This window comes from Sander vitreus, chromosome 3 (assembly GCF_031162955.1).
Source record: "Sander vitreus isolate 19-12246 chromosome 3, sanVit1, whole genome shotgun sequence".
Taxonomy (NCBI): domain Eukaryota; kingdom Metazoa; phylum Chordata; class Actinopteri; order Perciformes; family Percidae; genus Sander; species Sander vitreus.
This window is the reverse complement of record NC_135857.1, coordinates 6831421-6856214: the sequence shown is the minus strand read 5'-3', so window position 1 is coordinate 6856214 and position 24794 is coordinate 6831421. Positions and strand designations below refer to the sequence as shown.

General features: G+C 41.3%; 1 protein-coding gene across 1 annotated transcript in view; it reads right to left on the bottom strand.

The window, feature by feature from the left end:
* Positions 1-5275: 5275 nt before the first annotated feature.
* Positions 5276-24794, bottom strand: part of LOC144513768 (RNA-binding protein Musashi homolog 2-like) — a 375361-nt gene continuing 355842 nt past the window's right edge. The window contains exons 15-16 of the mRNA XM_078244953.1: positions 23822-23976; positions 5276-7157 (exon numbers count right to left, since the gene is read on the bottom strand). Coding sequence (XP_078101079.1) covers positions 7089-7157; positions 23822-23976 — 224 coding nt within the window. The 3' untranslated portion in view covers positions 5276-7088. The remainder of the gene's footprint in view (positions 7158-23821; positions 23977-24794) is intronic.

Here is a 24794-nt window from a genome sequence, read left to right as displayed (position 1 = left end):
AAATGCTGCTAATGTCATATCAGCTCTATTTCTGGTCGTCATAGCAACACAACCAGCTTTGTGGCTTATTGTCTCTAGTTGACCAGCAGTCAGCAACAGCAACTTTCACCTATATATATATATATATATATATATATATATATATATATATATATATATATATATATTTTTATCAGTCTACTCACATGTTTATGAATGAACACATGGATGGATGACTAGTACAATTCACAATATCCACCATCCCCGCCACCCTGAAAATGAATGTCCAAGTCCTAATCACACAAATGCAGCATTGCAAACACCGCAGCTTCATTGAATTGACAGCAAAGCTTCAGTCAAGCGATTCGTAACGTTAGAATCGGACGAATCTTTGTCCATTTAGAACGATGCAGGGGTCCATGTATTGATGTAGCAGTATCTGTGATAATACAACTGGATACCAATTCGTATTGGTGAATCTTAACACCCTTAATTGTTGGTGATATCCACTTCTGGAGTGACCATCATAGTTGAATCATTCCCTCAGTCCTCCGAGGGTCGATCTCACCAAGTTTACTTTAGTTTTTGGAACGACACTTATAATTGAGGCAAAGAACGAGGGCATGTTGAATCACTATGAAACGCAGCACTTGTCAAAACACACACCTCAGGCCATCCACCTCCCTCACTACGAGGGGTCCAGTAGTGATGGTCAAATGAAGCTTCACGAACCACTGACCTTATTTTCTGAGCTCACTAGATGGCGCTCTCTGTTCAACAAAGGGTTGAAAACACACTGAATTGCCATTCCTTTAACCTTTTTCTTTGAACAGAGAGTGTCATCTAGTGAGCTCAGAAAATAAAGACAGTGGTTCGCGAAGCTTCATTTGACCATCACTAGGCTCCAGCTAACGCTCAACAATCCTGTTTGATGTCCTGGCTCCACAATGGTGAAACAAGCTCCCCACTGATATTAGGACAGCAGAAACCATGCACATCTTTCGTCACAGACTGAAAACTCACCTGTTCAGACTGCATCTTGGCCCATAAAAAGAAAGAAATAAAAACTTTCTCTGTCTTTTTTTTTCTAAAATATAGCACTTGAAGCAGTTTTGCTTATTTGAGAAATGTATGTACTTGAATGATTCTTGCAATTTTGGGGTTGGCATCTTCAAGGTTGAATGTACTTATTGTAAGTCGCTTTGAACACACTTTGTTTCTCTCATCATGAGTCACTACTCGCTCCGACGCTTATCGCTGTCACTCTCTCACTTTCTCCCTCGCTCTATCCCCCACTCCCCACACACACACATGTCGGCTCGACGCACACACCAGCGCACAAGTATAAATTTCAGGCCACGGTGAAAGCTCTGCATGGAGCTCTGCGTGGAGCCTCCGCAGAACCATTAATTAAGCTTAAGGGTTAGGGAAAGATCATGGTTTAAAAATGTATGTTTAACTGCACGAGAGACAAGAACGGGATCGTTAGGGTTAGGAAAAGATCATGGGTGGGTGTAACTGACACGCAGGACAACAATGGGACACAAACTCCGGTTTCCTGTGTTGTTTGACCCATCCACCAACCCAACCCCTAACGCGGAATTTCCGGTCTTTCATGTTACTCAATACTGTCGCTCTTACTACTATGTCATCTTACAGTGCGACAGTGGTCGATCTGCTGTTGATGTTGATCATACTGTTGCAAGATGAATTTCATGAATATGAATAAAAACATTGTTGTCCCATGTTTCTGTTGATTTCATGTTGTTCAGCAGTAAAAACATTAGTTAAACTGATTGAAAACAGCTTTATTTCATTTTTTTTAGACAAACATTGATTTCTGGACCAGAGTAGACCTTTCACAAACATCGTTTATTGTCATTATTTGAAAATACAAATATAAAATTATACTTTCCACATCTGGGATGTGAGAGACTCCCATCCACTTAGTTTTATTTTATTTTATTTTTTTTACAACAGGGCAAGACATACAAGAAGACCTGAAAGATGTTTTCAGACCGTCAGATCATTCAGTCAGCTCTCATGGTAAGAAGTTTGTTAACTCTAATTCTTAAACTCTAAAACTCTAAAAATGGGCAAGTAGTAGTCATGGGCAAGGCAATCAGATATCTCCAGATAAAGGAAACGCTTTTACTGCTACATGATGAGACACTAATTACTGCATCATTCCTGAAAACATGAAACCTTCAAGTCGGTGTAGAGTTGGTAACACTTTGAAGAAAATTATTATTGCACCTTATACTTTTGTTTCAGCATCATTCCATTTGCTTCATTGGAAAAGTTTAGCTGTGAGTGTAGGCTATACAAGAAGCTATACATACACACGCGTAAACTTCCAATCTGTGTGTACATGAGTATCTCCAGCTACCAGCAGGCATGAGCTGTGTTTCAGTGACAAGATGTGCGCTTGACCTAGCACTTAGCCACAAGCTTCAAGTTTAAGTGGATACAGCAGTTCACTCACAATACATATTCTAAACCTACATGTTGTGTTTTCTATTATTTTCTAGTCAACAATTATCCAATGATGATATCAAGATGTATAACATTCATTAGCTGTAAACTGCTGTCAATATTAAAGTACAGCAACAGGAGAGCCATGCTACCTTAAAAAAGCTATGAGATCAAGTCAAAACAATCTGAAGCAATGAAGGTGTACTGCATAAGAAGCTGTGGAACTGGATCAGCTACTTGAAAGGGAAACAGCTCATACTTTAATAACACTTTATTTTCAAAGTGTGTTAAAGCGGGCACAGAATCAGACAGTTTGTAGTCTCACACTGCGAGACCTGTGTCACTGTGTCAGCACTGGAGTATTGTCTGGCTGCACGACTTAAAACTCTGCTATAGGGGAAAAACTCTCTGGCTTGTTTATATTTCTTCAAACAAATCACAATCTTCCTGGGCGGTGCTAAGCCCCAGATGCAGCAATGTTGCCCCTTGCAAATTGGATCAGCCAGACAGTATATATATATGTGACACCTGATGTGATGATCTTTGGGTCTTAATATACATTAAAACGTTATACTTTATGAGTGGAAGATTTGCTAACATAATTTAAACAGCATGGTAAACTGTCACCATTGTCAATAAGGGTACATGACTGCACTCCAGGGAATCTTCCAAACCTCAGGTCAAACATGAGGCATGCTACAGAGGCAGAGGACAGGCTCTCCACTCACCCTCCACTCACCATGTTTAACAACACAGTGGCCCTCATTTATGAAACGTGTGTACGACCTAAAACAGGTGTAGGAGCGCTCCATCGGATTGATTAAAGGCAGATGGCTCTGTCTTGCATCAGCGGGGGGGACCCTACTATACACGCCAGAAAAAGTCTGCATCATTGTTTTAGCCTGTGGGGTTCTGCACAACATCGCGCAGGAAAACAGGGTGCCATAAATGTAGTGATGGAGCCAGATGACCCAATGCCCAGAGACCAGTGTCCAGCACAGCCCCAACTGGGGGTTTTACGAAGAAGACAGGATATTATTCCTCGCTTTTAAAAGGTATAGTTGTTATGTTTTTACATATTCAATACAGTAAACATGACAATGCACAACATTTTTATATATTCTTCAGGTTTTCGATTCTCTTTAAAGTGTTGTTAATCGCTGCAAGTGAACAATTTATTTCTGCCATTGATATTTAAATTACGATTGTTTCCTGTCGCTGCATTTATCAATGTACGACCATTCTTACGCTCTGATTGGTGTGATACGAACATTTCATGAATCACACGTAAAGCCTGTCGTAAGATGATTTCTGCGCTCATATCTGCGCTGGTTTGTACGTTAGGTTGATAAATGAGGGCCAGTGAGTGTATTGATCTAAAGGTAAAGCATGGCACCAATGTGTGCATTAAAGTATGATTCCTTAAATGCTACTCAGAACTCTGTAAGGTGCTTCTGTACTAACCTGTCCTATGAATTCTGTTCACATGAAACTATATTGCATTAGCAACTTCACAATCAGTAGCAGGGTTAAGTGCTAAAGCAGTGAAAAGTAAAATAAAGCTACACTTTGAGCTTTTAATGTCACAGCTTATTTTGAGGCAACTAAGGGATGCTGTAGTAGGATAAAAGTTCTGATTCTACTCTGTTTAGTCCCTCACAATGCTGGCAGCTTAGTTTGACTAGTGTAAAAGTGACAACAAATGCCTTAAAACGAGGTATGTTTACATTCAAGTGTAAATGCCCTCCGGGGGGGGGGGACCAGTTATCGTGGCACTGCTGTCCATGACAGACAGGTATTGCAAGTTTCTAAGACTATGTAAGTAGACTATCTAGGTATTTTAATCAATTTAGTGATTGGCAATCTAACATTGATTAAAGTATGAGCTGTTTTCATGATTCAAGAATAAATAAATACAAACATTTAGGGTGTTGATGAGTTCAAATCTAAATGTACAAGTACTGAACAAGTAAATAAAACAGTATTTAAAAAGTAGTACCATGAGCCACTGGGATATTTCATGAGTGCAAATACTAAAACATGAAGTTCAGATAATTTATATTTATAATAGTAATAGTAATAATTTATTATTGTTATTACTGTTATTACCATTGATATGTTGTAACTATATAAAATAGGTAATTTGTTTCATCAGTGTAATAAAATCCCTCCTGCTCTTTGATTTTGTCCAATTATAACAAATCAAAGTGTTTTGCATATCTAGCATTAGCATTTAAGGTAGTATGGCAAACCCCCATTTCATAACATTCAAAGGTGGGAGTCCAATTAATGCCTTGTTTACAAGAGAACATCTTACAGCCAACCTTCCTTCAAATGTTTTCAATGAGAGCTTTGGTTCACTGAAACCATGTGAGAGCAGCACAGAACAGAAATTCAACAGAAAAATAGAAATACAAGTCAGCTTTTTTTCCTAGAAGGAAAAATGTGAAAGTTATATCCTTACTGGTCCTACATCATCTAATGAGTACATGCTAATAGTATCCATTGCGACTACAGAATATCTATCACTATTATAGGAGAAAGAGTGAGAGGAGAGACAGAGGGAGTGACAGTTTTAAAGGTTAACACATCTGTGTATAGACCACTACACTGGGATCAAAGACAGCACTCCTATATCAGGTCATTGGATTTCTTTTGAATACATTACTGAAATACATAAATAATCAACTGAAAGATATTGTAGAGGATGACAGGAAATGGACAAAGAACTGGATGGATATACAGTACATCATATTATTATTGTTGTTAGTTAGATAGATATTGTTCATATAATTCTAACAAAAATATTGATACAAATCTTTCTTAGAAATGTAAATTATACAAGGGAACATACATGTTTCTCATTTTAATTAACATTTGTTGTTTTTTTATTTAAATTTTTTTGATCATTTGATTAGTATTTGAAGTCCCCATTTTAGAAACAATCCAGCATTCAGCTTCAGCATGGTTTGTAAAAGTAATTTGTAAAATATTTGTATTAGCACAGAGGGGAAGAAAACAGCGTACATTGATCAATTCATAAACCATTTCAAACCTTAAAGAAAAATGGATTCTTTAGTTATAGCAAATTCCTATTTACATGAAATTATAGGGAACATTCCTATTTTCCTTTACATTTTTTTGCAATGGATTTATGAAAACGTCTTTGTATTCAGTAATGTTGAATCAACCATATGCAAGCTGGCAACATTTAAAACAGTATATAGACGTCCTGACATTTTCAAGTTAGGCTGACCAAAATCAAGTTATAAATAAAAGACCACTTCAAAGAGCCAACTAATGTGCAAATGAAATCTGCTCTCAACCGTACCTCTAAAATCAGTGCAACACCTTCACTTTGTTAGCCAGTCATATTTTTAAATAAGTTCTCTGGCCATCGTTAAAAAATATACAGGACTGAGGTAATAAGCAACACTCATCTGCTGCACTTCTTTCTCCTCGTAAGAAAACACAAGCTGCAAAAAATGAAACTTGAAATATTGCCTTTTGTGTGACACCAGGCATGTATAGACAATTACAGTACAGTATATCTGAATATTAAAAAAAACATAATCTTTGTGAAATATGAGGACACAACTTATTCGCCTAGTATTCCCAAAACTATCAGGTGTGCTTTGGATTGATTTCTTTTCATGCTCCAGAGCTCCAGAGTTGCAGTGACACAGACGAATGTGTCACAGAGTGCTGATCCAGATGTTTGTGTGATGACGACAACAACAACAACAACAACAACAACAACAACAATCTTGTGTCGACTTTTTCTAATTGTGCACACTACAGCTCATCATGTAGACAAAATATGCTGGTATCAAATTAGCCACAGTTGGAAAGCAAAGAGCATGAACGGAGATAACCAGCATAGCAGAATCTCCCATGTTTTTTTTTTTTCCTCCGGCGTTGTGCGGCGGCGTTGTGCGGCGGCGTTGAGACTCTGCAGAGACAGTTGATGTCCTCCCATCCAGCATAATGTGGCCTTTTCACATAATCAACCATCACAAAAAATAGATATGTCCCTCTCTAAACCATTATAACCACTGAAACACAATTACAGTTATACACTAGTTTTTAAATCTGACAGAATTACATTTTTCTATTCCTTTTTCTTTTTCTTCTCCAGACAACAAAACATTTATAAAACAGGACTGTGAACATGTTGTAGTCCTCTTATTGCCAAAATTAGGTACATTAAGTGACCACATTGCTAGTGCCAAAGCTCTAGCAATGTGGTTATTGGTTTGTCTTGTTTTTTGATAAGTGAACCATTACTGTCTCCACTGAGCCAAGATGGTTTACATCAGATGTCTTTGTATGTGCAAACTGACAATCTTTCAATCACTTAAAGTAAAAAATAAGTAACCAGTATTTTTTTAATGTGTAGATCAAAAGAAACAAACTTTAAAAATAAATTTTCGTTATTGATTTTAAGTCTAAGACAAAAAAAAATCACAATTGAACAAATCAATTTAAATCAAGAAAAAAAAAAAAAAAAAAGTCAAATGTTAACACAAGGATACCGGATACAGTCAAAAGGATCTCCATAGCAGGTCAGGCTTATTGCCACTGGACTGTCATCTTTTTTCTGTGATGATTTTTGACTTTTTGTTTTCAGTTCTTCATCTGGTGCCACCTCCTCTCTGGCTCACTGCGTGGATGCTGTAGTGGTTAGTGCTGGATGGCATCACCTGGACACAGAAGCAGTTTAGACTTTCCTCCGGAAATATTCTGTATTATATTCTGTAATATTCTGTGTTGAATGTTCTGTATTCTACAGAACATTCACTGGGTCTCTTTGTAGCATGGCATACTTTACACAGAGCATCCCAAGGTATCTGTAGGTTTCAGAGAGCCACACTGAGCTTACTTTAAGACCAAATATCAAATTTGTCTGTGCAAAATAATTCTACTCAGTCTCACAACCAGACCTTGATCTTACATTTGTTCATTTAAACACATTTGCCAGTTACATACAGACATCATCATCTCTTCAAATTAAAATGAAGAATAAATCCCAAAACCATTATGTCATTCTGTTTGATGGCAAAGTGGTCTGTGCAAAATACTGAGAGTAATCTTCTGTAACATAACAAAAAGACTATAATGGTGTTCAGAATGAACACAAAGTCAATGGAAAGATGTAAGTAGACAAAAACAGAGGCAAAATTTACTCCAAGTTTAACTCTGTTTTAACTTGGGAAAGTGCACTCTCAAAGCCGTACTCCACATTTTAAGACATCTTATCCTAGACCAAAGACACAGACTGAACCACCACAAGAAAAATATTTATTTTTGTGTTTACATGATTTGCTTTAGTTTGTAAATATGCCAAAACATAATTTAATGTAAAAAAGCTGATAACACCTGTGCTTTTATATTTAAATTTAAGTACATGTTGAAACTTTTTTTACAGACCCACAGATACCCTGTTATGTCCTTTTAGGGGTGTGGAATTTAAAACAACAGCTTGTGCTCAGCTGGCAAACTTTTCCATGCCATGATCTCTTCTGCCAGTGAATGTATCAGTTCCTTTCAATGTCCACTTCAACCATAAGTCATTGTTACCACAATTGTATTTGCAATAATGGAATCTGGATTTATGGTTGGAGTCTTATCAATAATTAAAAAATGAACTTGCTTTCATGCTTGAAAGTAAAGAGGACATTGAGAGTAGCACGAAGCTAAGGAGTTGCACATGTATGATTCCATTAGCAGCTGATGCATGCCTGGAGGCAAAAACAGCAAGCTTTGGTATGATGCACTGGTATCCACAATACAAAGACCTTCTTGCTGTGACTGCCAGACAGTGTTCCAGTGTTGATATTATGGCTTAATGAGCAACACATACTACAGACAAAAGAGGTTCTACCATTATTCTGCATTTATATAGGAACATTGAACACTACCAGAGTACAATACTTTGGTTGAATAATATGAAGGGTGGATCTCATTCATGTATTGCTTTTAATGTTTTTTGACATTTTGCAAAATTTGATAAAGACATGAAATTATGTAATTACACTTGATTCTTTTTAGTTCTTATGTACTATTCATACATTTACTGTATATGTATAGCTACACAAACTAATGCACTGTAATTCGTAGGTATTCCACATATTTTTTTCTATCAGCAGTAATTATGACAGGAGCATCTAGTTTAAGAACATGGAGATCAGCTTTGGGAGGAGGTCGAGGTGATGGGTCCCGGAACATAGGATTCTTCCCTGGGGGAGTAGTGTTTGTGTCCCAGAAGTACTATTTAAGGGGACCGGTGTTTTAACCCAAACCACAAACTTTTTTCTATTTGTCCATTAAAAGTTTCCATCCAGTTATTTCGGTGCCCAAACTGTTAGAGCTGCTGTCCCGTGCGTCACCTTACGGTAAAAGCCTGAAATCAGAAAAGTTGAGGCTGTTATACATTAATACTCTGAAAGATCCTGCTTTTTGTTTGTTTTTGGCTTTTTTTGCTGGAGCCCTTTGTGGGTATGCCAACACTACGCCAACTCAGTGGGGTTATTATAAGGGCCGGGGGCATATTCTGTGTTGTCAGTGATGTTTTGTTTGGTTGTAGTACTCTACCTACAACAGTGACGGGCAAAACTTGTGGGATAGAACTTGAATGCCACACCCTTTCAGAAATGCCCCTCTCAGGCAGGGGAAAAGAAGCAGCTGGCGAATACAGAAGTATTGACCAACCCCTTTAATTGCCATTTTGTCACATCCAGTTCCCGCTCTTAGTTCATGTTGTTTCCCTGACTTCCTGTTTTATTTTGTTAACTCACTGTCTGTCTCTGTTTCAGGTCACTTGTCTTCCCGTCTTTGTCTGTGTGATTACCCTCCCTTCCCTAATGTGTGTAATTGTCTGTGTGTAATCGTCTTCCCCTGTCCCAGTGCATATATACTCACCTTGTGTCCTTTGTCATTTGCCAGATTGTTGTAGTACCTTGTGTGTCTCACTCTCCAGTGTTATCCCTCGTGCTACCTTCCCAGTAGATCTCTAGCCCATATTTTGACCACTTGTTACCTTCACCTGTGATTGTACTCTGTACAATAAAGCTCACCAACTCCATTACCTTTTACCCTCTGCTCTGAGTCGTGCTTTTGGGTCCACTGTGCTCCATGACAGTACAGTCTGGCCAGTATGGACTCAGCAGACTCCGAGGTAGTGAGAGCAGCACTGCGTGCCCAGGGTCCGCGACTACATCAGCAGGAGGAACAGCTTGCCATTTTGTGAAACGAAATCATGGCTATGGCTAATCGCCAGGAGAACCAGGTAGCCGGAGTTGGTGAACAGATCAGCCAGCTTGTTGCCCAAGTTCAGCGATTAACTGTGAGGGATCCACCTGCTGTCTCCGTTTCTGAGATCAGTCCCGCAGCTGTCGTAACCTCTGCATCATCTGGAGATGGTTTCTCACCGTTTCCCCACTTTGCTCAACTGGAGAGGTTTTCGGGGGAGTCTGGGGACTGCAGATCCTTCCTGACACAATGTGAGATACATTTTGAACTGCCAGCTGCTGCTTATCCTACTGACCGAGCGAAAGTAGCATATATCATCTCCCATCTCACTGGACGCGCTGAGTTGTGGGCAGCTGCTGAGTGGAGCCGTAGGTCTGCCATATGTGACTCTCATCTGTCTTTCACCCAAACCTTCACGCAAATTTTTCAACATGTTATTCCCGGTAGGGAGGCTGCCCGTGCCCTGGTTGGGTTATGGCAAGGGAAGAGACGGGTTTCGGATTATGCCATTGAGTTTCGCACGCTGGCCCCATGAAGGACCATTTGGGTCCATTAGACTTACCTGCTGATCTGGATGCGCTGGTGGCACTCGTCATTAAGATCGACAAACAGCTGCTGGAGAGAGAGAGGGAGAGACTACAGTGGAGCAGTTCTCCTGTCAGCCAGCCAAGGGTTTCAGTGCTGTCCATGGTGTTTCAGGGTACTCAAGCTCCGACGCCAGATCTTCGCGGACCTGAGACTACTTTCTCAGTTCTACTTTACTGGTCCTTGGGCAAGGTTGTGCACTGGGGGAAGAACTGTGAGTGGACTTGTTTTTCTCCTCACACAGAGGAGAGTGGGATAAGCGTTTCAGTCTCTAAAGATCCCCGGGATAGCCCGACTTCTGATTTTCCTGACTTCTCTGACATACCGGAGTGTTATCTGGATTTAAAGGAAGTATTTAACAAGGCCAAGGCCACCTCTTTGCCTCCCCACAGACCTTATGACTGCGCCATAGACATTCTACCAGGTACCTCCCCATCCAAGGTACCTCCCCTGTTTTCCCTGTCTCCTCCTGAGATGGCAGCTATGAAGGAGTATGTGGGGTTATCAATGGCAGCGGGAATCATTTGCCCTTCCTCCTCTCCGGCTGGGGCCGGATTCTTTTTCGTCGGCAGGAAGGACTAGTCCCTGCATCCTTGTATTGATCGTAGGGGGCTAAACAACGTAACTGTCGTTTGCCTCTGATTTCCACTGCATTTGAGCTCCTTCAGGGAGCTAAGATCTTCACTAAATTGGATCTCCATAAAGCTTACCATTTAGTGAGGATTAGAAGTGGGGATGAATGGAAGACTGCTTTTAACACCCCCACTGGTCGTTACAAGTACCTGGATATGCCATTTGGACTCACCAACGCCCCTGCAGTTTTCCAGGCGTTGGTCAATGACATTCTCAGGGACATGTTGAACATTTTTGTGTTTGTCTAGCTGGACGATATTCTGATCTTCTCCCCAGATCTGCAGACACACGTCCAGCATGTGCGGCTGGTGGTTCAACGCCTGATGGACCACTAACTCTATGAAGGCAGAGAAATGTGAGTTTTACGTCTCTACGGTCTCGTTCCTGGGCTATCTGGTGGCTGAGGGGGAGTTCCGGATGTACCCTGAGAAGGTGAGGGTGGTTGCTGAATGCCAATCAACTGCAAACATGTCCAGCGGTTCTTCAGGTTTGCCAATTTCTATCGAAAATGTATAAGCCATTTCAGTATTGTGGCTGCTCCACTTCATGATCTGACCTCTATTAAAGTGCCATTCCAGTGGTTCTCATCAGCGGAACAGGCCTTCGTCCGTCTGAAGAGAAGTTGTCGCATTGTCAGTTTGTGGTAGAGGTGGACGCCTCCGATTCTGGAGTCGGGGCCATCTTGTCTCAGCGTGCTTCACAGGATGGGAGGCAAGCTGTCTGATGCCGAGAGGAAATGATGTAGGCTGGTGGTCAAGGTGGCTCTGGAGGAGTGGCATCACTGGTTGAAGGGGGTGGAGGAGCTGTTTCTGGTTTGGACGGACTACAAGAATCTGCCTGAGTGCTGTGTAGTAGGGGCAGTTACGTGGGAGGTTGAGGAAAGGGTAAAGCAGGTGCAAATGGTCTAACTGTCCCGGTTGGGTGTCCCCCGAATTGGCTGTTTGTTCCTTCTGAGCTCCGTTCCCAGGTCATTCACTGGGCGCACACTTCCCCTCTCTCCTGCCACCCCGGAATCAAGAGGACCATATTCGTGGTGCAACAGAGATTCTGGTGGCCGTCCATGGAACATGTGATAGGGGAGTATGTAGCTTCTTGTCCGGTATGTGCCCAGAATAAGACCTCCCGTCAAGCATCTGTTGGTCTCTTGCAATCCATGCCTGTCCCCAAGGTCAAACATTTCCCTAGACTTTGTCACTGGACTACCTCCCTCTGAAGGTAAAACTGCTGTTCTTACAGTGGTAGACAGATTCTCCAAGATGGTACATTTTAATCATCTGCCGAAGTTACCCTCTGCCAAGGAAACAGCAGAGGTTATTGTCCCATGTTTTCAGGCTTCATGGATTGCCTACGGACATAGTGTTGGGCCGAGGCCCCCAGTTCGTCTCACAGTTTTGGAAGGCTTTCTGTGCTTTGATTGGGGCCACCGTCAGTTTGTCTTCTCGGTACCACCCACAGTCTAATGGACAGAGAGACAGACAGAGAGACTCAACCAGGACATGGAGACGGGTCTTCGCTGCCTGGTCTCCAGGAACCCGGCTTCCTGGTCTAAGCAACTGTTGTTAGTGGAGTATGCCCACAGCACCCTGCTCTGTTTATCCACCGGCCTGTCCCCCTTCCAGTGTGCCTACGGTTATCAACCTCCGCTGTTTCCTCCCCTTGAGAGGGAGGTGGGGGTCCCCTTTGTGGTAGCCTTGGTCAGACGCTACCGGACAGAGTGTGTGGTTGGCTATGAATGGTTAATGATTAACCCTGTGGCTGTGAGGTTGCAACTCCCCAGGTCCATGAGAGTCCACCCCACAATTTCAGCCTGCTGCTGGTAGTCCCTGGACTACCAGCAGCAGCATCAGGAGGAGCCTGGGCCATCCGGTGTCGGCCTTAGAGGGAGGGGTACTGTCACATCCAGTTCCCGCTCTTAGTTCATGTTGTTTCCCTGACTTCTTGTTTTATTTTGTATTCAGGTCACTTGTCTTCCCGTCTTTGGCTGCCTTCTGCCTGTGTGATTACCCTCCCTTCCCTAATGTGTGTCACCTGTGTGTAATCGTCTTCCCCTGTCCCAGTGCATATATATATATATATATATACTCACCTTGTGTCCTTTGTCATTTGCCAGATTGTTGTAGTACCTTGTGTGTCTCACTCTCCAGCGTTATACCTCGTGTTACCTTCCCAGTGTTTTTGTAGATCTCTAGCCTGTATTTTGACCACGTCTTTTGCCTGCCGATTTTGTTACCTTCACCTGTGATTGTACTCTGTACAATAAAGCTCCATTACCTTTTACCCTCTGCTCTGAGTCGTGCTTTTGGGTCCACTGTGCTCCGAGACACATTTGAAATAAGAAAAATCTACAGAAAATAGGAAATGAAAGAGAACCTTTTAGAAATTGGCAACCACAAGGCTGGTTTACCAAATAGGTTTAAAGAGCAGCTGTAGGTAAAAAGGCCAGTGGAAATGCTGTCCAACACATCTTCAACATACAGTTCAAAAGAGATAGGGTCTTGTGTGTAAGAGTATGTGAGAATATGTGTGACAGATAGCCTTATTGATATCTGTAATGTTATTTTATAATCTCGTAGTATGTGCTTAAGCTTTGAGAATAGATCATTTCTCGCTATGTGTGAAAACTAATTTAAAGTGATGAAACCAATTTAAAATCAGTCAGAATTTCCAAACACCTGCATTTTGACCCATGCCTGACTTGTGATCTGGCCAATGTTTTAGTGACAGGCCCGACTATACCACCTCAGCAATCTCATCGACCCACTCAGAAATGAAGTTAAAGCTTGAAGGCTACCATGAGCATTTTCCTTGGTGTATAAATATCAAGAAACCCTTATTCAACACAAATATCAAATCAAGTCTGTTTTCATCTGTTTCACAATTGCATGTCTTTATCAAAAGAAGTTCAAATTGAAATGTAAAAATGTAGCTCTGTGCTCATCATAACATGTATGCATGTTGCATAACCTATAAAATAACACTATGGGTTTGAGGACCACACAAAGTCCAGCATTGTGGACCACATAAAGTCTTAGTGACATAATATGCATTATTTTATATATGAGCCTCAGGTAAAAAACAAAAGAAATTTCAGACTAAATGTATAAAGAAAGAAAAGGAGCCTCATGGAAGAATAACACTATCCCCCACACTTCCTTGTAGAATTCCAAACTAACTGGGCAAATGTCAGAGAAAGCAACAGTGGGTGAAGTAAAGCAGAGTTTGAAGAAAAAAAGTCTTGCATACATGAATTAAACCCTGGTAAATACTGCAGTTACAATGAAAGGATGCCTCAGAGAGAATCCAAGTATAGTATAAAAGTAACTTTCTTTTCATAGAACTTTTCAAAGGGCTTGCCTTTTTTGTAAATATACTATGCAGCTCTGCTGGCACAAACCCTGTGAAAAGCTGTGTCATCTTATTTAGGAACAGTGTTCACTGTAAATAGGATAGGAGCCAGCGCTCAAATTATCTTTTTGTCTTTAAGGGGGTCTCTCTATCTCATAAAAAAAAAGTTGGCACACCCTGCACATAGCCTAACAAGGCTATACAATTAAATAGCCTAGGCGCGAGTGGCGCTTTTGAGCAGTATATGCGCACGGTAGGCCTAGGCTATAACTTGACACATGCATATGGTCTGTGTTGTGTGCGTGGTTTTTTGTGGTACACGTTTTTTTTTTTTTTACAGAAATGGATTCCTTTTAATTAATTTCAACATATTATTGATTGTAATAGTCCATATTTCATTTCAATTTTTGCAATACAAAGAAAATAGACTTAACGATTTAGTCTCTTATTCTTAATTTCACAATGAAATAAAACGTAACTCATTTGAACCAGACCACCGTCTCAGATATCCTCAGTGTCAAACACAATAATGCACGTAGTCTTTAACGTATACACAGGGAAAATGCACTAACTGGCAGAAATGAATAAAGTCATTGCACAGCCAAACTATGTTCTAGTCTTATAATGTACACGTCGTGATAACAACACCTGGGTGTTCAGTCGTCTCGTGTGTTGAACCGTGGAAATAAATAGACGAACAATTTTGGAATTTGCACTGAGAGGTTGTCGTGTAGCCTATTCACTGAATATTCTGCCATCAGAGATTGCATTGTATTGCTGACAGGTGTTTCAAAATATCTGGGAACTTTTCCGGAGCTCTGAATGGCAGAGGATAGCTACAGATTTATTTATTTAAGATGTATTGGTGATATTTACCTCAAAAGCACATTAAGCTGCAAGGTGACTTCTTCGGACTTGCGAGTGCTGTCAAATCGATCGTAGCCTATGCGGTTTGCTCACACAGCCTACTGGTGTGGTGGTGAAGTGCAGTCATGCTGCGTTCATGAGCGTAGGGTAGGCTCAGGTCTACGTCCCGTAGTAGTCTATATTTTATATTTTAATTTAATGTCTTTAATGGTAAGAGACCGCACAGGGATGGATAATGAGCGTTGTTTAAGATTAAATTATAATGCCACATATGGCAGACACCTTCAGATATGAGAGACCCCCTCAGATTTTTGACTTTGTTGCTTTCATGGGAGCCAGTCCTCACTCTATGGGAGCTCGGTTCCCTCTGGCTCCCACGTAATTCGAGCACTGGATAGGAGCAGAAATGAAAGGGGAAATCAACACATTCTCACTCCCAGCACATCAAAAAGCGACGCTTGGTCAGGACTCTTGGCGTCACTATTTGACGCTCAGGGTTGGGACAAATGTTTAACTGACTGAACAGGACTGTCACTCTTAATACTACGCCTTCTTATAGCACCACGGTCAAGCTTCTGTTACGCTCACTGTGTTCCATACAGACGCTAGGGTGATTTTTGCGTTGGTATCGACATCATGTCGGTATCAACAAAGGGTTGAAAACACACTGAATTGCCCATTCCTTTAACCTTTTTCTTTGAACAGAGAGCACCATATAGTGAGCTCAGAAAATAAAGACAATAAAGTCAAATGAAGCAAAGCTTCAATTTGACCATCACTACCACTGACCAAGCATTAGTATTTGACAAGTTGGAAATGAGGATGGGTTGGGGAAATAAGTTGAGTAAAAGGCATACAAGTACAATACATGTTTGTATGGGCAGATAGGGTTGTGATATAGAAATAGTATATAATACCTCAAATGAGATGGCAACCAGTCACCTGCTAGCTTTCAATGGTATCCATTTGTAAAAGCTGTCACAATCAATGGACCCTAAAATGTACAATTAGTAAAAAGTACAACTTTGTCAGTATGCATTTCTTGGGAAAAAAAGGCAAAAAGTAGCTAGTACCTACTGGTGAGTGTAGTTTATTCATAGGATGTGATGCCAGCATAAATGGAAATCCATGTTTTTTATTTTAGCAGAAAGGACAATACGTACATCATCACTATGGTTCCAAAATTTGGATTATTGAAATGACAGACAGGTTGGTATCTATGTGGGTTTGAACTGAACAGTAATAACTGTGACCCACAATCTTCACCATATGCATTTTACCATGAGCATAGCATTTGATTCACTTTGGTTGCATAAACTCATACTGAAAATGTGTGATTGTGTGTGAAAAATTATTAATTTTACATTCATGCTAGAATTATTTTGGTCAATATATTTGGTCAAAAAAAACAATTTGAAAATTAAAATTAAAACTCCATTTGACATTTCATTTTCAAAAACTGATATTCAAATACAATAGGGGAGCGCCCCCAGTCATTGCATTTACATCTACATGTCACCACCTCTTTTGGTGTCAAAATGCAAATAGAAATGATATCTGTCAGTCCTCTCATCAAGGCAGGTCTTCAGTTAGGAAGTCACTTCCTCATTTAGTGATTGGCCTCATTCAGTGATTTTGTGTTTCTCTACAGCCTCATGCTGAGGCATTACAAACCCAGCTTGGCCTGGGTAAAGTAGATAGCTTGCTAACAACTAGCTAAAGTTAACTAAGTTTAGCTTAAGTTAACTGCTGGTTTCTCACTAACGTTAATTTGCCATTCTAGCAACAACAGCATAGCAGAATTAATCAATATCACTGTAATATGGTGTAAACTTGCCAGATTAAAGGCTCACATTAATTTCCATCTGCCCTTCCTGGAATGAACAAGTTAAGATTACACACTTACATTTAAAGGAGAATTCTGGTCGATTTCAACACGTAGCTCTGTTGTTTGTAAATTTGGAGTGCTGTCTGTAGCAGGAAAAACGAAAACAATCGGTGCTGCCTACACCGTGTTATCCTCCTGCTGGCGTTAACAGGGCAAGTTTTAAACTTGTTTTTAGCCTCTTAACATGTTCAAAATATCATCAAAATTGCCTACCCTTGTGAAGTGATTCCTTCCGAGTGAACACAGTGAATCTGACTGCAGTAGATGTGAAAGAAATGCATGAAAGTTCTGCTAATTCAGCTCTGTTTAGTTCCGGTGTTGAGACCAAGGGGGTAAGCTTCTCCTCACAATGCGAACCTCCTATGGCGCCATTTTGATGCTACCAAGCCATCACCTCCCGTTAGCATTCCATTGACTGCCATTCATTTTGGCGCCACTTTGACAGCGAATAACTTTACATCTGAAGCATTTAAAGACTATTTGTCCATTGTTTATTTCTAAAGAAACACAACAATGTATAAAAGGCTCCATTACCTTGTACCTCACGTTATGGCTCCGTAGCAGACCTTTTGTAAAAATAGGCTAACGATTGTGTCATAACCACGCGACTTACTGTTGCACAGTAGAGAAATTACCGTACAGTACAGGAAGAGCGCGCAGGCAGTTTCGTCTCACATTAGCTGTTTAAGTGTAATTACTAATGTAAACTAGCATTTTAGTTAGCAATAATTAGCCCATGCCTATGTTATCTCCTTACATATACCTACACTCTCCGTCTCTGCAAGATTCGGAATGATTGAGATTTCTCTTGGTACAGCTACCAGAAGACTTGCAACTTTCAGACATGTTGCTCACGGCACATTTATGTCGTCTCTCTCAGTTGGAGGCTGTGCAGTAACGCTCAACATTTTTCTCGCTACTGACAGCACTCCAAATTTAAAAACAACAGAGCTACGTGTTGGAATCGACCGGAATTCTCCTGTAATGGACTCTTTACATTGTAGACTACCAATATTTTATTTTTGTTGCTTGTAAACATTAGTTTACATTTTCTGTAATTTATCCAATGTTTGTGGGGCTGTTCGTTTACAAAATACTGTTTTAAAATACATGTTTGTGAACGTTGTAATGTTTGTTGTACATAATGCTAGTTGTGTCTTCCAAATTTTGAAAAAATAAGGGTGCATTTGCCAGCTGCATATGGAGATGCCTTTAACATGGGACATACCATGTCATCCTGATAATGTATTAGACATACAAAGTTAAGAAGATTCAACCCCTGTATGGGCTACAGTAGGGACACACAAACACATTCACAACACATTTAAGTAAATTAGTTAATAGGTTCGGGAGCAGGCCCACGCCTCAACCACACCTCTAATCACATTCACATGTCAAGCCTACTTACAGTATACCTGGTCAACCCATCCTGCCTTGTTTGTCTCAGATTTCTCCTAGACAGTCAGACCGTGCTTATCACCTAAAACGCATGATAGCATCACTTCAAAGATAAACACTGAAATTCAAAAGTCAACTCACTATGAATCCTAAATTGCAAATCAACCCGCCTTATTCAGACGACGATTTGTACAAAGATCTCTTTGAAACTGGGTATCCTCAAGCCTTGATACAGCAGCCTTTTCAACTTCCACAAATGGAGTCCGACATCAGAGACTGGACAGTTGCTCGCTTCCAACGATTTCTCAAAGGGAAAGGCATTCCTTTCCACAACAGCGATAATAAAACAACATTGTTTCACCTCACTTAGCCTCCATCAACACTCCGTTCGCAGACTTAACAAAATCACCATGCACGAATATCCTTTCACCTTACTCTACCCTTCATTTAGCCACTTAGAGCAATATGGCTTCTGCTCTTTAATTTCCTGTCATAGCCAACATTATTACCCGCCACACCCCCACTTCCCATCATCCCTAGGCCTATTGACATACATCCTTCATGTAATGTCCCCACGCCAAACGGGGAAGGCCAATCCTCTACCAGGGAGGCAGTATAGTGTGTGTAAAATAATTTCAACCACATGGGATGTGCTCTTATTTTTTGGACAAGATGATAATTTACAACCATAAGATGCTAATGAGGATAGGAAAATCAACTCACCACTGTCTCCTCTTTCCTCCTGCTGATTCTGCTAACTGGCCGATAGAGACTTTGAAATGTAAAATTAAAGATGTAATTGAGAAAGAAGTGGACTAAGTAGGAAAGATAAACTTCAGCAACAAGCCCCACTACATGGATAAGCAAGACCATCTCTGTGTCCATCTCTGCAGCGGAACAAGCAACTGTGGAGGGATTAAACACCAGCTGAGATCCTGACCATACGAATGTTCTCTGCCAAGCATCTTGCGAGGCAATGTTCAGGCTATGGATAATAGACTGGATGATCCCCGTGCCAGTATCAGTTTTTAACAGGATATCAGGAACTGTAATGTCCTTTGTTTCACTGGAATACCAGACAGCCCGATTCAACCAGGTGACTCTTTTTCTAGATACTAGATAGAACAGTAGACTTTGGGAAGAAAAAAGGAGGAGTAGTGTGCTTTATGGTAAAAATGGACGGGTGTGATAGCAGAAATATTACAATACTATCCCGTTCCTGCTCACCTGATCTGGAATTGATCTGGTCATTATCACAGCAGTCTACATTCCACCACAGTAACGCATGAGGTCAAGAAATTGTCAAGTCATTCAGAGGCCACCCTACAGTCTGCACTACATGAAGCAGTCTGGAGCACATTCCAGGACACTACCCTTGACGTCACAGATAACATCAATGGATTCACTGAGTCTGTGGTAGATTTAATTTGTAAAACAATAGAAGCAACTGTTCCCAAAACTACAGGATTAGGTTTTGGTAATACCATGGATTACCAAAACCATCTGTTATGCCATAAACACACACACTGCCGCCCAACAAATTAGGACTGATGAGTCAGATTTCAATTGATGACAATTCCAGGTATCCCCTCAAATACTGAGGAATTTCCACTCCTGCATCATTAAGAGAATCCTGACGGGGAACATCACTGCCTGGCACGGAGAAGAACCCAACAGAACAGCAAGGCCCTGCAGAGAGTGGTTTATTCGGCTGAACATACAAAAGATGGTGCCCTACCCTGCCTAAAGGATACTTACACCAGGCTCTGCAAGAAAAAGGCTATCAATAAAGATCCAAACCACCTGGGTAACAGCCTTTTCTCCCTGTTGAGGTTGGGAAGAAGGTACTGGATACACTAGGTCAGCACTTAGAGGCTCAGAAGGGGCTTCTACCCTCAGGCCACTGGGATCCTAAATGAGGACACTTCCTAAGACTGCCCCTCCCCAATATTATACATATGTATTTATTATTCAATCAATCAATCAACATTTATTTATATAGCACTTTACAGTAACCAGCAGCAAAGTGCTTCACATCAGAAACCAAGACTAAAACACACATCATATAACATATCATACAATAGAAAAAATGAAACATAGAAACAGTAAAATCAGAAAAGGTTACATAGAAATAGGAGAGGGAAATTGTCACACCACCACTACTACGTATTAAAAGCCATTCTAAACAGATGAGTTTAGACCTAAAAAGCGCTACATCTGTAGTCGTCCGAATATCAGGGGGTAACTTCTTCCAGAGTCTCGGGGCAGCAACTGCAAAAGCCTGATCACCCCACTGTTTATACCTAGACCATGGGACTTCTAAAACCAGCTGATTTGACGACCGCAAGGACCGGTTGTGCTCACGCAGGGTTAAAATCTCGGACAAATACTCCGGGGCCAGGCCGTTTAAGGCCTTGAAAACAAACAATAAAATCTTAAAGTCGATTCTAAAGCGCACAGGGAGCCAATGTAGGGTGTAGAGAACAGGAGTGATGTGTGCACGTCTAGATGTATTTGTCAAAAAGCGAGCAGCAGCATTTTGTACAAGTTGAATTCGTGAGATGGAGGTTTGAGTCAAACCAACATAAAAAGCATTACAGTAATCCAACCTTGAACTAATAAAAGCATGAATTGCCTTTTCTAGATCATATCTGTGAAGGAAGGGCTTAACTTTAGCCAGGAGACAAAGCTGGAAAAAGCTCATTTTAACAACATTGCTGATTTGCTTATCAAATTTCATGTTGCAATCAAAAGTAACCCCCAGATTTTTGGGCCAGGGCTCCCAAACTCAAAGCTGGACCGTTTGGCATACCTTAAGTACTAAAGATGATACACTCCGTTTTAGCTTCGTTCAAATAAAGAAAGTTTTGTGAAAGCCACAACTTAATAGCATTAATACAGCTAAGCAGGGAGTCTAGTGCGACACTGTCATTCGGTTTCATAGGCAAATAAATTTGCAAATCATCTGCATACCAATGAAAAGACAGGTTGTGTTTTCCTATAATAGCCCCTAAAGGCAACATATATAAGGAAAACAGGATGGGGCCAAGAATAGAACCCTGGGGTACCCCACAGGAGAGAGGTGAAGTTGACGAGGAGAAGTCACCAATCATGACAGAGAAGCTCCTATTTGCCAAGTAGGATCTAAACCATGTAAGTGCCGAGCCTCAGATGCCTACACACTGATCAAGGCAAGAGAGGAGGACTGTATCTACTGAATCAAATGCCGCTGTGAAGGTCCAAAAGCACTAAAACAGCTGGATTCATGGCATCTACAGACAATGCAATATCATTGTGCACTCTAAGCAGTGCAGACTCAGTGCTATGACGTGATCTGAAACCAGATTGAAATTTTTCAAACACAGAGTTCTGTTGCAAAAAGGCTTGTAACTGTACAAAAACAAATTTTTCCAAAACCTTTGACAGAAAAGGCAGATGAGGGACTGGTCTAAAATTGGACAATACTGTGGGGTCAAGCTGAGGCTTCTTAATAGGGGCCTGACCACAGCATGTTTAAAGGCAGCTGGGACAGAACCTAAACTAAGACAGGAATTAAAAAAAGTAAGAAGACTTGACCCAATGGTGCTATTAAAAACCTCCTTCACTATCCTGGCAGGAACAATGTCTTAAGGACAGTTGGTAGGTTTCATGTGTTGCACTACCTCAGTTAGCAATGTCAGAGAAACTGGCTGCAATTCCTCAAACACAGCAGAGTGCACAGGAGCAGCAGGTAAAAACACATTCAAATTAGCACTGGCGTTTTGCCTGACGGATGCTACTTTGTCGATAAAATAACAGAGAAATTTTTCACATGTAGTGATTGAAACATCTGTCGGAGCAGAGGTGCATGGATTCACAACAAAGTTTATCACATTAAATAACACTCTAGGTTCATGGCAACTGCTAGCTATGACAGAAGAGAGATGCTGCATCTTTGCCACCTTCACAGCCTTCTGGTATGTGGCTAGACTGTTCCTTAATAAACCCAGAGATACATGCAAATTGTCCTTCTTCCACCTTCGTTCAGCTTGTCTGCAGTGTTGCCTAAGGGCCCTAGTGGTGTCATTCAGCCAGGGGTCCACCTTAGGTTTAATAGATTTAGTCTGAACAGGGGCAATAGAGTCTAAGATTTCAGTGCACGTAGAATGGAACACAGAGATAATGTTATCTGGGGAAGAGGGAGAGACCAGATCATTCTTTGCATAAAACTGTGAGCCCACAAATGCAGACGCAAACTCTCCAGCTGAAGAGGAGGTGATGCAGCAGCGCCTAGAAGCTGAGGATATAGGCTTACTAGCAGATGGTGGAACACTGATCTCAAACCTGATGGGGAAGTGATCTGAAATACCAGTTTCTGTTATTTCTGAAAGTGAAATTGAAAGCCCATAGGAGATGATGAGATCCAAGGTGTGGCCAAGATGATGTGTCGGCCCTTCCACACATTGATTAAGGTCAAATGAGCTCAAAAGAGTTTTAAAATCATGAGCAAGTGGGTTTGAGGGACAACACACATGGATATTGAAGTCCCCACAAACCAGGAATTTGTCGTATTTAGGAACAACATCAGCTAAAAACTCAGAAAACTCGCTCATAAAATCCTTGTTGAGCTTTGGTGGGCGATAACTGCACACAACACAGGAGAATGATCAGCCACAAACAGCTGAAGTTCAACAGCCCCCCTCAACAACAGAAAGTCCAGAGCATTTGTCGTAAAAAAGTCATTCAATATAAAAGTCTTATTCGTGAGTGATCGAGTGTTGATCAGCACCATGCGAACTGAGGGCCTTTCAGTCTGTTGAGAAGCACGACTGAGCGGGCGGAGATTCCCATGCACGCAGCCTCGCTTTGAGCGCTTCCTGTTCCAGCAGCGGGGAGATGGGCACTCAGAGTCGGGTACAGTTGACCGGAGCCACCGGTAACTGTGCACCGGAGAACGCCGCGGATTGCAGCTGATGAACTCCGCAGAAATTTCCGACACAAGGATGGCCCAGATCGCTGGGGGAGGCTGATGCCAGGTACGCTCTGAACCTTACACATACTCCGCCTCTCTTACGGCATCTCCTGCGGCGATTACTGCGGAGCGGCAGGCAGGGATGACGCCGTAGATAGGCCGGTATGGACGCCAGGAAGGGTGGCAGGGTATTTGATTGACCATCAGAGCCGTAGATCGGCACTTTCTCCACAGAATAACATATACTTAAAAGAGTCAGGCGGTCATACACCAGCAGCGGTGACACATTTCGAATGACAAACAGTAGAAACAGGCAAATCAACAATAATCGGCGAGCCACACACAGCAGCGCCATCTTTGCTTATAATCAACTGTAATCAGGAATTAAAATTAATTTTATTACTGTATGTAATGCATAAATTGATATATATATATATTTATATACTCACAGCAATGCTGTGGCTGAAGCCAGAGCCTGGTTGAGGGTTGGTGGCACTGATGTAGTTGCCCACACCAGAGTCCTGACTGGCAGTTCCATTAAGGTCAGCTACAGGGCTAGTGGTGTTGGCACCAGGAAAGGCTCCTGGCCGGGTTGGGTTAGTTCCTGTTGAGGAAAGGGTCAGGAGACAGATCAGAAATTATAACACAACTGGCAGTCAGAGATGAACGTTGACTATGACCATGCACACATTGAGAGAGGAACTTTATTTCACACATTCTTCATGCTTCAGTAATGATTTTGAGATTTGACAGTGTATTTGAGTTCTTTTCATGAGCATTATGAAAAACAACTTGATACTAACTCAGTAGCATTGTATGTGAAAGGGGAAGAGGAGGATCTTAAGCTTATTAGTAAGGCATATTGTTGTCTGTCAGATGCTCAGTGCAAAGCAAGATTTTTGCATTCATATGAAGGGATAATTACTGTGATTACTTTCATATTCATCTATTTTGCATCAGTCCTTTATGTTTACTGGCAAAGTTTACTTCCATAGAAAGAAGCAGTAAGACAAATAAGTCAGGCTGCCAGTTTCAGGGGTTCTTAGCCTTTTATGTTGACTATTGTGAAGAATTTTTAGGAAATAAAACCGTTTTACAGCTGCTGATTTGACCACTCAGGCTCGCCGGCTTACACGGTAAGATGTGTACACAGCGCTGTGGAGATAGGTCTGGCAATGTGAGACTAATAAATAACAAAAGGAGACGACGTTAGAGCAGGAATGTCTGTTGTAATATCTTACATATTGGTGAATTCAAGGAGGTTTTATAAAACTCAAAATAAGGTTGTTGTATAGCAGCCATACCGGCGGCTGCCTTTTCCAGGCAACAGCAGGACACAGAGCTCCAGAGAGGATGGGCTATAAGAGCAGGCAGCACAGGAACAAAAACAGTGACACATCATCGACAGTATGAGAAAAACTT